At 36.7% G+C, this 18,087-nt stretch overlaps 1 protein-coding gene across 1 annotated transcript in view; it reads right to left on the reverse strand.

The window, feature by feature from the left end:
• Positions 1–377: 377 nt before the first annotated feature.
• LOC138698478 (membrane-bound alkaline phosphatase-like) overlaps positions 378–18,087 on the reverse strand; it is a 170,877-nt gene continuing 153,167 nt past the window's right edge. The window contains exons 8-10 of the mRNA XM_069824434.1: positions 15,889–16,080; positions 9,683–9,805; positions 378–721 (exon numbers count right to left, since the gene is read on the reverse strand). Coding sequence (XP_069680535.1) covers positions 516–721; positions 9,683–9,805; positions 15,889–16,080 — 521 coding nt within the window. The 3' untranslated portion in view covers positions 378–515. The remainder of the gene's footprint in view (positions 722–9,682; positions 9,806–15,888; positions 16,081–18,087) is intronic.

Raw genomic sequence — 18,087 nt, forward strand, 5'->3', positions numbered from 1 at the left:
AGCCATGCTGCCATATTTCTCTCGATGTCAAGGGAATGCTCAGTGCATATGAAAGAGTAGCGTATCTGCAATACGATTTAAAATAAGTGCTAAGGAAACGCTCATTACTTAAGTGTTTCCTCATTTTATAAGTGACGACTATGAATTCTACCCTAAGTCAGAGTCTCTTCCCCACAGAGTAACAACATAAGATCGCGGCACCGTTGTTTACGTTCCACATACAAAATGGTCTCCTAATATTAAAGAGATGTTCCCATGAGGAGAAAAAAAGTGTTCTTCATGTACCATATTTAAGACGATCTTTTATAATAAAAATAAAATGGAAACATTTCCAGGACTATATTTTATGGGAGAAAACGTGTGGTGAGTCCAAGAGCCAATCTAAGATCTCAAGATCACGTGATTGTATTCACATCATTGAGTTCTTTCGTTGGACAGACTTCAGAATATCTTGAACAACTTTTTCACTGTGTTTTCTGTAAAACTGTATGTATGGCAGAGACTATACACGAAGTCTAAACTATTTTCTGTCGCCCGTTACAAACCGTCAGCCCGCTTCCCACACAAGATGCATAAGCCATGACGTGTGGGATGAAGTTCTGTTCAAACGAGCCGGCGTAGAGGTGGCTCCAGGGTCCCCTCGCGAACACCGCGACGTCGTCTCCGCCGTGTGTCTCGCTCGAAAGAGGAACCGTCGCGGGGTACTCGTAGTCCACATCCGCTGAGGAGAAACGTAAACACATTACACTACCACTCAGCAAGCTGCACGTGTCAGACACTTGTAATAAATGGATACAGTGTTGCATTAAATTCATAAGATTGTAAGAACATATTCATTATTCATATTTACAACTGTAAATGTTATTGTTTTTAGCAGAAGAAGCTTAAGAGGAACATTAAGTCCAGACGTTTGAGATGAGCAGGACATCCAGCATGGTCGAATCAATAAAATATATATACTTAGTGTGTTAGTTGGGAGACCGGGGGGGGAAAAAGACCTTTGGGGAGGACGAGACGTAGATAGGAGTATGATATTTAAATGGATTTCAGGGAGATGATATGCTATACAGGGACATGATTTTATTTTTACTAACATTTTTAATATTAACCTGGGTATACCTTCGGATTAACGGTTGAGAACCGGAAACACCGTTTGCTACCCCCTTCTACGACTGGAGTTCGATGATACTTGCGTAAAATACAAATCACTTTACTAGGTATAGGAGGGAAGAAAAGTAGTTCATCCATTTACGTAAACTAGGAAATATCGCAATTTTCAGTTTGATCATTTTCATTAGGTTTTTGTTTAATCAAAATACAGTACAATATTAACAATAAGTGTTTTTACTCACGAACTGAATTATCCATGCGAACGTATTCATTCTGCAGTATATATTATACTGTCTACAGCACATTAGCGTAGGCTGGAGAATGAAGTAAAAATTGAAAAATAATCATAATGTGGATATTTAAACACATTTTTGAAAATGGTGGCCGTTCATTACGATACAGGTTTCAGTTCTTTTGTGCATATTATCGCACTATAGACTATTGCATCTAATTCCAATTACCAGTTTCGTCCTTCGTACTAGTAACTCATGTTGAAATAATTCTGTACCTACTCTATAAAAGATTACCTTACGTACTGTAAATTCATTCTCCATTTCTGCCCGACCCGCACAGATAAAATTACTCAGACATGCCATCTACTGTCCGTCCAAGTGGTTATGTCGCAGGATCGTAGAAAGAGGGAGAAATCATGTGAGAGTTAATTACTTAACGAGATCCTTTTATTTATGTTATTTTAAATAATTAGTTGATAATATTACGTAGACGTCCAATTCCTAACAGAAATTAATGTTTTCAGAAAAAAGCTAAGACAGCTCAGCCACTAGCCTTTACAGAGGGACGAGTAGAAGCAGGTGGGGGAAATCGGGATGCGACGTAGGCCAACGGACGACAGTACCTGTGCGAAAATATGACTCAATATTGAAAGCTCTTTCGTCACTGGAAAACGCGAACATATTTCTGGAACGTACTATACTCACTGACTCAGCACTGGTTACTATATGCGGCCTTGGTTCTGTGTGGAGGACAGTTTGAACTTCATTACTAGAAGAGGTGGGAGTGAAGTACATTAGAAAACTCAGGTACAATAAAAATTGAAGTAAAAATAAAATTATGTCCCAGTATAATGGTAGGGACTTGATTAGTCTTGCTCAGGATATGAATCGATAACGGGGTTATGTGAGGGCGGAAATGAACCTCCGGGTTCTTTAAAAGCAATTTGTAAGTAAGCAGAAGAGGAGACGATCCTAAGGGATATGCTACTGGAACTGAATTACAGGTGTGAGCAGTGTGGGATGAAGATGAATTCCAACAAGACGAAGACCAGAAGAAAAATAAAGAAGGTAAACGTGTGAATACTAAATGAGGTAGTAGAGCAAGTGGACAGCTTCAAATACTTGGGGTGTACTATAAGCGGTAACATGAGCTGCTGGCAGGAAGTCAAAAGGAGAATAGCAATGGCCAAGGAAGCTTTTAATAAAAAAAGAGCATCTTCTACAAATCACTGGAAAAAGAAATAATGAAGTGCTTTGTGTGGAGTGTGGCACTGTATGGGGCAGAAACATGGATGTTACAGAAAAGTGAAGAGAAACGAATAGAAGCAATTGCAATGTAGATATGGAGAAGAATGGAGCGTGTGAAATGGACAGAGAGAATAAGAAATGAAGTTGTGCTACTAAGAGTGAATGAAGAAAGAATGATGCTGAAACTGATCAAGAAGAGAAAAAGGAATTGACTGGGCCACTGGCTGAGAAGAAATTGTCTATTGAATGACGCACTGGAAGGAATAGTGAACGGAAGAAGAGTTCGGGGCAGAAGAAGATATGAAATGATAAACGATATTAATATAATAGGGTGATTCACGAGGATTTACCGTCACTTACGGAGCTTATTTCCGAAGATATGCTGAGCAACAAATTTCATATAAACATTTGTCCTACTCTCAATATTTTCAAAGTTACATTAATTTGAAGTTGTTAATAAAATACCTCTTTTCCTTACTTTTCACGGTTAAAAAAATATTATAAACAGAGAATGAACTATTCAAAAGTATCATTTCTTTAATTGGCTAATGTTCTGAAGCTAAACGTGTGTCGTTAATTGCTTTGTACAGATTTTATTTTTCAATTTTTAACTAAAAATGACATCATTCTTACGCACTTATCACAAAAATTGTTACAAATCATACGACTTTAGCAACTCGATTCTTTACGGTTCAATTATGCATCCTAATGTGCAGTCTCAAAGAATTTACAAGAGTGGAGTGATTTGTAACTATTGTTGTGATAAATTCGTAAGAAAAATTATCGCTCCATACAGAAAGGGCTTCAGTCCATTAGGACTAGTTTTGAGAAAACTAAGAAAAACATTCTGTTCACTGTATTCCTTTCTGCATGTAACTCTGAGCCTGACGCTTCAGTTTCTATCTTTCCAAGCATTGGACTGAATATCTTTCTGCACAGGCCGATGGAGCCACCCATAAAGATGTGATTTTCATCGATATCTCGTTTTTTTTAATTTGTGACTGAAGCCCTTTCTGCATGGGACGATTAATGTAATTTTGTAGTTAAAAATCGAAAAAAAAATCAGTACAAAGCAACTTTGGAATTCACAACACATTTTTAGCTTCAAAATACTAGCTAACTAAAGAAATGATACTCCTGAGTAGTTAATTCTTTGTCTGTAATATTCTTTTATCCTTAAAACTCAATGGTATTTTACAAACAACTTCAAATTAGTGTAATTTTGAAAATATTGAGATTAGGAGAAATGTTTGTATGATATTTGTTGCTCAGAACGTCTTCGGAAATAAGCTCCGTAAGGGACGTTAAATCCTCGTGAAACACCTGTATGTGGATCTATGTGGACAATAAGAGGAAGGCAGAAAATAGGAAAGATTAAGAATACTGAGTTTGTAGTAAAAGATCTGCCCAGAAAACCATGCATGAATTAATTCATTTTACTTTATTACTAAATTAGCCAGAAGATTTCGCTCAATTAAGTCTATAACAAAATCCCATGTTCATCTGAAAGGGTCTTTCATATTTCTTAATGGGTAAGCCTATGTCCATATTTTGTTCTGTTTCTTCGACCTACACTAGCCGAAAACGTGATCAGTTCCCATAATATATTAGCACAAAGCCCTGCATGCCCCTATTACTCAGGAAAGACGAGTACAGACGTTACGGAACTTGGAACTACGTAATTGTACAGCAGTTAGTACGATCGCTCTCCCAGTACTCTGTACAGTCGTGTTTCCTTTCAGATGTGTAGGTAGCTATGTATTGGAAGCCTAATGCCGCGTAGCCACGAAGCGAGGCTGCCACACGCGGCTGCCTCTCACGGCACCCTCGCTTGTTTTTTGCTTCGCCATTTTGCCTTTTGGTAGCGAGGCAAGAACGCGAAGCAGTGTGAGCCACTAGTTAGTGCGCGGTAATTAAGGTAGTAACATCGGGTGGTGTGATGACATCTTTACCAATGAACAGTCCACACGGAGCGAGTTAATCACTGCGAGGCACCTTTGGTAGCACCCAAAAACCGACTGGAATTGGCTCACGAGTGAGGCAGCCTCGCGCTATTGCGAGATAAGGTATCCAGTGTGCATCACGAGGCAGCCTCGGTTCGTTGATACGCGGCTCAGCAATAACATTCACGAGGAAGCCCGGCATGTTACTCGTATTTACAATGTTATCAAGTTTTCAGATGCAGAAAACGAATAAGGCTTGAAAATTCTCTTTGAGAAAGCAACAGAATAAGCTGTGGCGTTGACTGGTTACAATAGATCAACTATTTGCGGATATACGGAAGGAGAGCCATCGCAAAGATAGTGGTGGAATCAAGATACCATCTGTTCAAAAGACGAGGCCATCTCCTGCTAACAAGATTGAGATGGACGATATGGACAAATGTATCACACGAAGAAAATTCCTGAAATATTAAGAAGTAGAAGAAGTGTTAGCCTGAAGTCAGCCACGTCTGTAGTTCAAGTGGTAGCTCTGGTGTCCCATCCAGGCGGACCGGGTTCGATCCCGGTTAGGTCATGATGGAATTTGTGGTGGACAAAGCAGATATTGCAAAGTGGTTTTCTCGAGGGACTCCCGTTTTCCTCTTTAATTCCATCAACACTCTCCACCTCTACTCATTTCATCTATCATCTGCAAAGTGAAATCTTTCTAATAAGCTTATGTGTAGACTATATACCATATAGTTGGGTGAGAATTTGTGAGATTTCGAATGTTGCTGTTTGTCTTACATGTCATCTTAGTGGTAACAGTGATTCATGGGGTATTTTAAATGAAAGATCTTCCATCATGTCCCCTCATAGCGAGCTCCAACTCTTGATTACAGATGTCGCCATGATAATGGTTGTAATGATAGAGAGGAGAATCGATTCTCAATATTCCTGTCTAAGCCTTCGACACACAAGGTGGAAGTACACATATTGTATTGATAATTAATCCACACTACTCCATAGAGTATGTCATTGCGAACAAAATAACGTAATCAAATTATTTTAGTTTTCGAGAAAATTAAAGGGAACATGCAGCAAAGCTGTAAAACATAGTTACTTAGCAATACGTACATCCTCACTTTACTTACTTTCAGAGGAATTAGTGTAATTCTACCTAACGTATCCTGGCTGCAGTGTTGCCGATTTTCCACAGCCTCGTTAGTACAGTTGACGAATGGAATTTGCAATACTTTTTAGGCGAGTGATCGAAACTTTTACTTTTCATCATTAAATTACTACTAAAGGACGTTCATAAAAGGCTCACTCTAGTCGTTACAACAATTTCATGAAACTTTGAATTCATTTTTGAGCTCCAATAAGTCAAGTATATTCAAATGAAAAAACTAAAATGTAATTGTAAAATAACTATTTCAGTATTTTACATTAAAATAAGTCAAAGACTGAACATTTGCATGCTTTTTCATTTGAATTTCATGAAAACCACAATTAAAATTTTAACGAAAAATAACTTTTAAACTGTTAGTAATGGTGCAAAATTTTATTGTACTGTACATATCCCTTCATCATACTTCTAGAATCATATCTGAGAAGGAATACAATAAGATACCTTCCAGCTTGTATATATAGGAGATTCACAAATATACAAGGACTCTTACTAAGCCAAAACCAGTTCAAAAGTGCCAATGATTTGGCTGCCAAGTATTCGATTATGTCATAGCCAACAGGAACAACACAATCTACTCACATTCAGGATTGCTAAACGTGCTGAATTTCCCAGGATTGTTCTGGATTTTAATGGTGTGTCCTGTGTCGTGGATTGAGTTATATTCGTTCCGGAATATATATTAAAAAATAGGGTAAATACAATTTGTTGCTCATTTATATAAAATTACTTTTAAAATTTCTAATTCATTTCTTCAAGACCCTGTCCATCCTAAGTTCAACAACGTCGTCATCGTCGCCTGGCGCCTCCTATCGGGTTGTATTGAAATAAAAATGATAAAGCTACAATATGTATTAGATATTATACTGTATCTTTACTCAGTGCTCTCCTTGGAAGTTGATTTATTATTAATAGGGTTTAAACACGTATTATGAATTTTTCTGTATAGATCAGGCTGTAATATGACATTATTTTTCCAGACTTTATCGATAATTCAAAGAAAATTTCATAAACTAGGGAAAATGTAACAAACTTAAAAGTGTAGGCCCTATAACAGAAATAAATAGAACGAATAAAATCAGTTGTATTGCAAATTGTATTACTTCAAATGTGCAGTTGCCCTTGCTCGCATCGTAGCTTCGGGCATCATCAGTATGGCACTAGTTCCTTGTCTGACGCAAACTTAATTTTGAATTACTGGTATTTATGGCTGTTGTTTTTAAGAGGAAGAACAATTTGTCTGAAGTCTGATTAGTATAATATGTAGCTAGTCGGCGATGTATGCAATGGAGGGGAAAGAAACTGGCCATCCTACCCCAATATCTCCTGGCCAAGTTACCTCATAAGTAGTGCCATGTTGGTATCACTTGTGAGATTTAGACCTGTCTTCGGACAGTTGACTAAACAACAATGGCCGTTGTGGTCGTAGTATGCCGAATGTTTCGTCGAATTAATAGTATTGCAATTTCACGTACAACGGCAAAACTTTACCGTAATGAACATATTATTATAACACGCCAAGGTGCTACGTTAAACAGGTCTACAAACAATGGCCTATAAAAGTGAAGTAACAATTTCAAATTCCCGTATGATAAAGATTTTAAGTCTAAACGGAATCCAAGTGAACAAACGAACCTCAAGATGTACCTGTACTCATAATATTACAACGGGGTGAAAGAGAATAATGTGGACAAGAAGTTATTATTAGTGCTCTGTTGAAAATATTTTATGTATTGTTGTGATTGTGTACTAGGTTATCAGAAAATCGACAAAAGAAATTAAGTCGGAAAGAATAAAAGTAAAAAGTAAAAATAAATTGTGGTGGATAGCAAGGAAAGGAGCTTAAAACCACATGAGAATAGCTGTGATGAGATTGAGAGCATGGCGTTAGCAACATCCAATACAGAGATGGACGACGACTGTACAAAGAAAGAAAAAGGAAAAAAGACCAACCAAGGGAAACGTAGACGGATTCAATGTGGAAAGTAATGATAACAGAAGACCTTGAGATTTCGTGGACTGCGTTCATCCTTCTAAACTGAAAAACAAGGTGATTGACAATGTTATAGATATTTTGACTCAGTCAGTCAACTAGGGGTTCATAACAAAGCCGATCAGAGTTATATCTCAAGCAGTCCGTGTGACGTTTGCGACGGGCGAAGCTACTCTGGCGCAGATTTGTAACTAATGTTACAGCCGCGTCTGTGGCTTAGGTGTTAGCGCGCTAGTCTTCCATTCAGGCCCGGCTTCGATCCCTAGCAAGGTCGTGCTGAATTTTGTTGTGAACAAAACAGACAATGCAGATTTTTTCCTTGAGGTACTTCCGTTTCCCTCTATCATTCCACCAACACCCTCCAGCTCCCCTTCATTTCATCTATCATATGCAGTATTAAAAAAATAGGCTGGGTGAATTCTTGTGGATAGTAGTCTACGGTTTTCCGATGGTGATATAGGAAAGGCTTGGGACTTCGGATTCCTACTAGTCCGCCAAATGGGACCTGGCTGTATCAGGGGCTCAGGCAGGATGGTCCACCTGTCAGTGTCAGATTCACGAATGTCACCCAGACTACCTGTCGGACTTGAACAATCACCGCATATATAGGGCGCACAATGGGCCAAAGCGTGCTTAAATCTATGGACCCTCCTGCGTCCAGCCCTTATAAAGGCAAGCCAAGCTAACTAAAGTTTTACCACACCTCCTTTCACTTTAGTCTTATTATATTACGTTACGTTACGTTGAGCTGAACTGGGCTGGACTGGGTTGAGTTGTATCACATCACATCACATCACATCACATCGCATCGCATCGTATCACATCATGTATCATGTATCATATCTTAAAATAGTCTGTATCATATCGATGGTGTTCAGGAAAAAGAGCTTAATGTGACCATTTTTGCTGCAATTAGTGTAATTAATTGGATTGAGTTGAGTTGTATCGTATCATATCATATCATATCATATCATATCATATCATATCATATCATATCATATCATATCATATCATATCATATCATATCGTATCATATCATGTAATGTCATATCATATATCATATCTTAAATTAGTCTGTATCATATCGATGGTGTTCAAGAAAAAGGGCGTAACACCCACTTTTTAAATGTGACCATTTTTGCTGTAATTAGTGTAATTAATTGGATTGGGTTGAGTTGTATCATATCATATCATGTCATACCATATCATGTAATGTCATATCATATATCATATCTCAAATTAGTCTGCATCATATCGATGGTGTTCAGGAAAAGGGACTTAACACAAACTTTTTAAAGGTGACCATTTTTGCTGCAATTAGTGTAATTAGTTAAAATTTAATTACAAAACGTGAAGAAATGTTCTTTCGCGTAATTATTATGTTCACATTCTTTCATATAAATTAACTAATAATAATTAGTTAAAATGTAATTACAGTTCTGAAAAATGTTTCTTTTGTGGGATAAGCCCTTTTATCTTAACACCGTCGAAATCACACCATATCATATCATATATGAAGGAATGGTGAATGGGAGAAAAGTTCCGGACAGAAGAAATCAGATGATAGACGACATTAAGATTTATATGCATCATATACGCAGACTAAGAGGCAGAAAATAGGAGAGATTGAAGAAAGCTGGGTTTGCAGTGAAAGACCTATCTTTCGGGCAGGAAATTATGAATTAATGATTAAATGAATGAATGATGTCATATCATGTTTATTATCATATCATATCATATTGTATCATATCATATATATATATATATATATATATATATATATATATATCATAGCATAGCATATATATCATATCATATATCATATCATATATCATATCATATATCATATCATATCATATCATATCATATCATATCATATCATATCATATCATATCATATCATATCATATCATGTCATATCATATACCATTTCATATCATATGGCTGTATTATATATCATAACATATATCACTTTCAAAATTACTTACCCATGTTATCTTTGGAAATGTCGTATCTGTCGCCATCTGAATCTGGATGTTTGTAGCCAGGACCGTTAGCATAACTCAGTGTAGAATATGGGTGAGAATCTACTGAAGACACTCCGCTAATTCCTGGATAATATCAGAAGAGAGAAGGATTTGATTAAATCATCAGTCCTCCAGTGAGGGGACCACAAGAATCCTGAATACGGAGCAGTTATGTTTTTCTGATCGTTAATGAAAAAACATATTAAATTTTGAATTTGGGATTCGCTCGATGCCAAAATGTCATATTGACAAAATTATCTTTCTTAAAAATATGAATGATATTGGATAATATGAGAAGCCCATTTGCAAAACCAGCTAATTGCAAGTGAGATGAATTTTGGCAAATGAGGAAAATCGTGAAAAAGCTTATCCACAGACGCTAGAGGCATGATTTGTAGTTTAAATAATGGGAAGCTCAGAAATATATGATTAATAGGTAATTAGTTATTTTATATATTAATTTGCAAATAGCAGGTTTTGCAGCCGAATAGAGCAGTTAGCAGGATTTGTAACTCTGTAGGTAGCCATATTAATGATACATTAGTTTGCAAAATCTGGTATTTGACCAATGTTAGCATTTTATCTGGAAATAAATTGACGGTAGAAGAGAACATTCTTATTTTCGTTACATACCTAAATATTATTAAACACACAGACAAATACTGCACTACTAAAAAGTATAAAAGGAGGAAAGGATACTAATATTATAGTTTGAATATTTCCTTATATACTACTGTTTGTAAAATGTGCAACACCCAGAAAGAATGGCCCGAACGACTCCAAACTCGGGAGATATGTAGAACACCAATAATTGATTAAGTTTCCAGAGAGGTGGCATACACATAGACCCAACAGTGACGTCTCTTGTCACCACCAAGGTCAGTGTTATGCCTTGCTCAGTCAGAGCAGAGCTTCCAAACGACGTGGAAACATGAAAGCTAGTGCAGGTGTGCCTCGTCGCAGTGAAAGGGCGCAATAACAGCACGTGAGTGAGTTCGAACGGAGCAGAATGGTTGGTCTGCGGGAAGCAGGTTTGTTATACCGTGACATTTCGACTCGTACAGGGATATGGCGAGGATTGTGCAAGCCTTCTTCGAAGACGATGGGTATCACTGCTTCCTTGGCCTGCACGTTCGCCAGACATGTCAGCCATCGAACATGTCTGGGATATGGTTGGTCGGCAACTTTTTCGTCATGGTCCTCCAGCACCCATTCTTGACGCTTTATGGACTCGCATACAAACTGCGTGGAGGAAGATTCCCCAGGAACATATCCAGGCCCTCTTTCATTCCATGCCACGACGCTTAGAGGCTCTGACTGCAACGCATGAAGGCTTCACTCCATACTGAAATCTCACGGTCACAGATCAGGTACAGTTCTTTCGTGTATTGTTATGTACCTAATCTGTGGTATCAATTTCATTTCAGTCACATGTATCCTTCTTGGTGTTGCAATTTCTACAAACATCAATGTAACATAGCAACTTTCAAAATGTCCGGTTCTTCCTCATCCATGAGTTCGAAGACTACTACATCCATATGTTCATCCTCATCTTCATTCATGTCTGCAAAAGCAAAGTCGTGCTGTTAGTTGAACATTTCGGTGTAGAAAGTCAGGTTTGCTTTCCGTAACCAGTCCTCCCCGATGTGCAATTCCAGAGGTCTTTCAATGTCCCTGATTTTTTGCTTCTTTAAGGATGATACCCATTAGAATGGAGTTTGGAATGTAGTCCTTTCGGAAATATTTACCTTTTTTTGTTTAAACTTTTGGGTTCGCCTTTTCATTGGTACCATTCTCTTCATCATCTGTATCTTCTACCTCAACATTAACACAGTTATTGAAACTTGATACATCATATCTATCCTCACTCATTTCGGTAAAAGTCGATAAAACTCCAAGATAATCACAGTAACAACTTCAAGACTTAACACGCTTAACATAAAAGGTTACAAGACTCCGATAAAGCGCGGGAAGAAACTCTCAGCTGATGTTTTAAAAGCAGCAGCATAGCCAATTTAATTATACGAGCAAAGAGTAGCTTTATTATCAGCGTCTAATAATATATTATTCGTTATTTTAGTATGCTTAATGTAATCCTTATGAAGATCGAAATAGCAGCTTTTGCATCCGTAACTCTCAATATGGCCATGTTGTCTCAGTGACATTTAGCAGTTATAGCAAAAGTAAACATGGCATTGTGCAGTTAGCAGGTATTGCATCCTTACGCTCTCCACACTTAGCAGGTTTTGCATCCGTATGCACTTTTATTTACTAGATTTAAAGGATTTAGAGTTGGATTTGCAACCGAATGTATGGCTTATTACGTAGCTAATGACGAACTGAAACCACGGTTACCACTATCTCATTTTTCATTTTTTTTTACAGTTAGCAGGTTTTGCAACTGGGCTACTCATATGTAGTGACTAATGAATTACTAAGAATTTGTAATAGGATGTTTCGTATTTGAAAGACTTTGAATTTTAATATCATAATTGTTTGTAGGTAGACTGTGCAAGGGAACCTCTCGCTCCAAATAACATACCTCCGACGACCCAGTCTTTATAGTAATCTAATACATAAAACAGCAAAAGTAATGATTAAGTATTTAAGGTCGTACTGAAATAATTATGACTGCATGGAAACTGAAATGTTACAAAGATTTTCAATCTGACATCACGTAGGCATAAAGGTTTCTTGAAAGAAAATGAAAGCTGAAGACGCTGTGTTGTACTCAGATAGATCCACAAGTAAATGGGCAGCAATAGTGAGCTGCAGTAGTGTGTCATTCAGCAGTTTTATGAAGAGTTTTGTTCACACTAAAGTACTAATTTTTACTCCATTTATATTCTATTTTTTATCCACGGAAAATATTAATCTTTTACGAAATCACTCGTTTTATTCACTGAACAGTCGAACCTCCGTACAACGAAAACCGATAGAACGACGATAATCCCTGTTGTAACGATAAATTTGATTGGTTTCAGCATATTTCCTATGTTCTCAATGAGTCTGTGTTTCATGGTCCCTTCTCGCCCCGCCAGCTAATTACTGTCTTTGTTCAAAGACTTATTTAATATTAGTTTTTCAACTGCTTCATATAATTATATCGTATCTCCTTTTCGTGTTTAGAAAAACAGCACATTTCCTATTAAGTCTGCGAAAATGTGTAACAGGTTCTGTTTTCAGATTGGGAATTAATTAACCTAGCATTCTACGCTCCAGGAAGAAGGTTTAGTCCTGCAGCCAAATAGGATTGGATTCAGACATGTGCATTTCAAGGGCTTAGTGTGAAACTGAAGTAACTACAAAAATTGGCTGTTTTAGATTTTTACACAAATCATTAGCAAATTAGTTCTTCTACTTCGACACAAAAATTCGTAACTCAGTTCCGAAGAGGCTTGTATACAGGGAACGGATTTATATGGACTAAAAATATATGAAATATGTAAATATATATGTAGTTATTTTTACCAAAATATGGAATTAAATATGGATTTTTACCAAAATATGGAATTAAATATGGACTTAAAATTATAAAAAAATGACTATGTACGTTAAATATTGGTACATTTTAATCAAACTAAACAAAAAATATAATGGACGTACCTTATCTTCCAATGTAGTTTCAACAAAACACAATTTTTATTGTCTGTTACCATAACAATAGGTTACAAACATTTCTTTCAAGTGCTGAAAAGTGAATCTTCTTCTATTGTCTCTGAGGATAGATTTATACTGACTAAAAGAGCGTTCGACGTCACAAGAAGTAACTGGTACATAATTCAATTTCACAATGTCTGCTGGGGATAAGTCCAAGTTAATCTTCACTGTTGATTCACCACTCATCACAGCAACAACCTTTTGTAGTTCTTCATATCCAGGGTTTTTTGAAAGTACAGTGTCCACCTTAGCTCTTACTGCATCTGCAACTTTACCTCTACCACGATTCAGTTGTTCCACAGTACTATTTATAATTTCAGATAGTGAAAGGTGCCTATTTTGGAGACTTTTGAGCGTTTTTATGATGCATGAAAATGTATGCTGAATGTGAGCTAAGTCATTCTTCACACTTATGTCACAGGTAACTGTTTTCGCAGTATCAATTGAGACTGCATCTTCAGAGTCCAATGCAAGGAGAACATTGTTAATAGAGTCTATATGTTCGGCATAATATTCAACTGCTTCTAGCCATGTACCCCATCTAGTTAAAATTGGCTTTGGTGGCAATGGAATTTCAGGGTACATTTCTTTCAACACGTTAACTCTACTGGGAGCTTTGAGAAATACTTTTTTCACTGATGAAATCAACAAATCTACTTTAGGGAAATTGTCTCTGACCACTTCTGCCACACGATGAAATGCATGCGCCACACAAGTAAAATGAGTCAATTTAGGATATACAACAGATAATGCTTGTCCAGCTTTGACCATATAAGGGGCAGCATCGCTAATAAAGAATAACACATTATCGTACATAATACCCTTTGGCCACAGGATACCCATAGCTTCGTTGAACAGTTTAACTATAGTTTTGTTATTGCACTTTTCTAGAACATCACAATGTAAAAGAATTCGTTCAGAATATTGTTCACTTAACAAACCGATAACTACATTACCAACAAGTCTACCTTCTTTGTCGGGAGTCTCATCAATGGAAACCCAAATTGAACTATCTTTAATTTCATCTCTTATCTTCTGTATTGTCTCATCGTAGATGGATGGAGCATACGTCTTCCTAAGTGTTGACTCATCCGGGATTGTATGTTGAGTATATTTTTCAAGGAATTCCCTGAAGACCTTATTCTTTAGTTTGTAGAGAGGAATATCAGCAGAGATGAGAGAACGGCACAGGTCGATGTTAAACTCAGATCTTACATTCGATGTTGTTGGTTGTGTTAAAAACAATTGTCTCTGCTTGGAATTTAGTTGTTTGTTGGCCTGATGTTTACTAGTTGTAATGTGTTGTTGCACCAGGAACTTTTGTGTAGATGATACTGCACACTGACACAAATTACAAAATAATATTTTATTGTCAGTTGATAAACCATCTTCTTTAAATTCTGAAATGTAACTTGTTAGTTTTGATTTTAAATTGACTGAATGACGTACTTTTGGCATATTTACCGTCTTTATAGTATGATTTACAAAACTGAACCTATGTGTACTCTGACTGGCATTTAACTGTTGAGCTGCACAACTGAAGTCTGTTAAAAATTTTAAATTAAATTAATACAGTTTTGTAACTTACTTTCCCATTGTTGATAGGACTGCTAATTTTCAAATAACTCTGATGTTAAAGGGATTACTGAACATGTGTTTAAATCTCTATTGTTGAAATGTATTTTTAAAAGTTAATGGAATTTTGTTTTGTTTTATTGTTAAACCTAATATAATATGGACTGTTTTATATGAAATATGGAAAATATATGGAAATTAACGAAAATATGTACTAAACTCTAAAATATGGAAAAATATGGGAAATAAAAGTAGGATTTTTCAACCCTACACATTGTGAAACATAAAGATAATGCAAAATATAAATTATATTAGCTTTATAAGTAAATATGTATTTACATATAAATCCTTTCCCTGCTTGTATATAATACAATTCGTAATTATAAAACATGATGGTGTAATTCATATGAATTAAGCGTATTGTCTGTTAAGAATTTTGTTGTGAACATAATATCGATTATAGTTACATTAGTTTCACATTAAGCCCTCAATTCATGCGGAGTCATCTTGTGTGGAATGAAGATTAGAGCGCACAATGGACCACTGTAAACCCAAGTGCAAGAATCAATCCCGAATTAGGCGTCGAAAAGCTAGCAATCCAAAGTAACTATTAAGAGGTAAATCGTTATGGCGTCAGTGTGCATGTAATTACATTGTATGTAATATGTTTTCACTATTTCAATGTAAAAGAATTTAAGTAGGCCTACCGGTAACTTAATAGATTATATATAAACTCAATGTAAACTTAAATTATACAAAAGAAACATTTACTTCATATTTTTTTCCAGTTCACAAAATCAAATCCCACAAGATTTTGCATGTTAATGGTGCAGCGCATTATCTTAGGTTATGTCTTATTATATTTGGCTATCTAGAATGCAAACAAATTGTTCATCATTTTATATAGGCCTATGGACGCCGAACATACTCACCAAATATATCGTTGCCGCGCGTCGGATATCCGTTATAAGTCATGGTGTGTGCATGGTCAGCCGTGACCACGATCAGAGTGTCCTCCTCGCTGGTGAGGTCGGCAGCTGCTTGAATAGCTTTTGCAAATTCTACCGCTTCATCCAGCGCCAAGTGAGCTTTGGTTGCATGGTGCCCTTGGTCAATACGTCCTCCTATACAAGACATTGTAACATTTCGCATTTACCTTGGTATCCTATAAACCACACCGCAGTATTTTAATCATTCATCTACTGTAATCTTTATTTGAAATAAATCAATTTCATCACCCTAACACTCAAGTAATTCTAACATTATGCAGCGAAATATTAATATGAGATAGGCAAAGGGCCTGAGGATTTAACGGAGACAGTATTGGTGCCAATATCGACGAAAAATAATGTCAAGAAATATAATGTAGCCTACTATCAGCCTGATATCGCACTCGGCGAAGATTCTCCCGCTAATACTGAATCGACGTTTATATTCTAAGCTGGAAAGAGAGTTGAAAGAAGAGAAGGCTTTAGCAAAGAAAAAGATACGAGAGATGAAATAAATTGGACTGCTGCGAACAATCGGCGAAAGTTTACTAGAGGAAAACAAAGAAGTATATTATGTAGTATTTGTGGACCTAGAAAAGGCTTTTGGCGAAGTTGATTGGAAGAAATTGATGGAGATCTTGGCGAAAATGGGTGTGCATTAGAAAGAGAGGAGGCTGTTCAGTTTTTATATTAAACGAGTCAAAGCCAGGATAGGAGAAGAAATGTCAGGGGGAAATGAAATGTGGATAGGGGTACGACAAGGATGCCCTTTATCATATACTCTGTTCAACATCTATTTGGAGGATTTAATGAAGAACTGTTTTCAGAAACTGTGTGGTGTCGCAATAGGAGGAAGACGAATAAAGTACATACGATTTGCAGATGATATGGCGTTGTTAACAGAAGAGATAATACTAAGGGACATCCTAGTGGAGCTAACTGACAGCTGTGAGCAGTATGGGATGAAGATAAATGTAAATAATACGAAAAACATGGTTATTTGGGGAAGCGGGGGGGGGGAAGAAGTTAAAAAAGACGCAGTGGAACAAGTGGACAGTTTCAAATACTTCAAATAGTGTACTAGGGTAATATGAGCTGCTGCCAGAAAGTCAAAAAGAGGATAGCAATGGCCAAGGAAGCTTTTAATAGAAAAATAAGCATTTTCTGATGTTATTTGGAAAAAGAACTAAGATGAGATTAGTGACGTGCTTTTTGTGAAGTGTGGCATAATCTGGTGCAGAAGTGAAAAGAAACGATTAGAAGAAATGTGGTTAGGCTATGGAGAAGAATAGAGCGTGTGAAATAGACAGAATAAGAAATGAATCTGTGCTAGAAAAAGTGGGTGAAGAAAGAATGATCCTCAAACTGATCAGGAAGAGAAAAAGAAATTGGGTGGATCACTGTCTGCTGAAGGACGCACTGCAAGGAATGATAAACGGGAGAAAAGTTCAGGGCAGAAAAATACATCAGATGATAGACCACATTAATATAGATCGATGGTATGCGGAGAGGAAGAAGAAGGCTGAAAAAAAGGAAGATTGAAAAAAAAAAACTGAGTTTGCAATGAAGGACCTATCCTACGACAGAGACTATGAAAGAATACATTAATTAACAATCTTATCCAAGGCTATTGTAATTACGACACTGTACTAACAGAAATTTTGACCAGATTCTTCCATCATCTAGCTAATACTAATAAGTCATATTTGGTTTTTGGTCTCAGAATATACAGTGCTTCAGATGCCAATATTAAAACAAAGACAAAGATGAATCAATTTAAAAAGTATAGGGTAGGCCTATTTCAAAAGTCAGTTCAAAAATTAAACCGCTATACCTAAATATTTTAATATTTGAGATAGGGAAAAAAAACAAACACATCACAGTGTTGGGCAAACAACGGGGTTTACAAAACATTGGGAAGATGCCCGTACTTCTTTTGTTCAACGTACAGCATTCTGTCTGCGACACCATGCACAGCATTTTACAGATAATATCTTGGAAAATTGGCAATTTTTTGCGAGATGACATCTTTCAGTTGCAGTACGGTTGTTGGATGTATCAGGAAAACTCGTTCTTTAAGGTAACCCCACAAACAAAAGTCGGCCGGATTGAAATCGGGAGACCACGGGGCCCACATTGTTG

Source organism: Periplaneta americana, chromosome 1, assembly GCF_040183065.1.
Source record: "Periplaneta americana isolate PAMFEO1 chromosome 1, P.americana_PAMFEO1_priV1, whole genome shotgun sequence".
NCBI lineage: Eukaryota > Metazoa > Arthropoda > Insecta > Blattodea > Blattidae > Periplaneta > Periplaneta americana.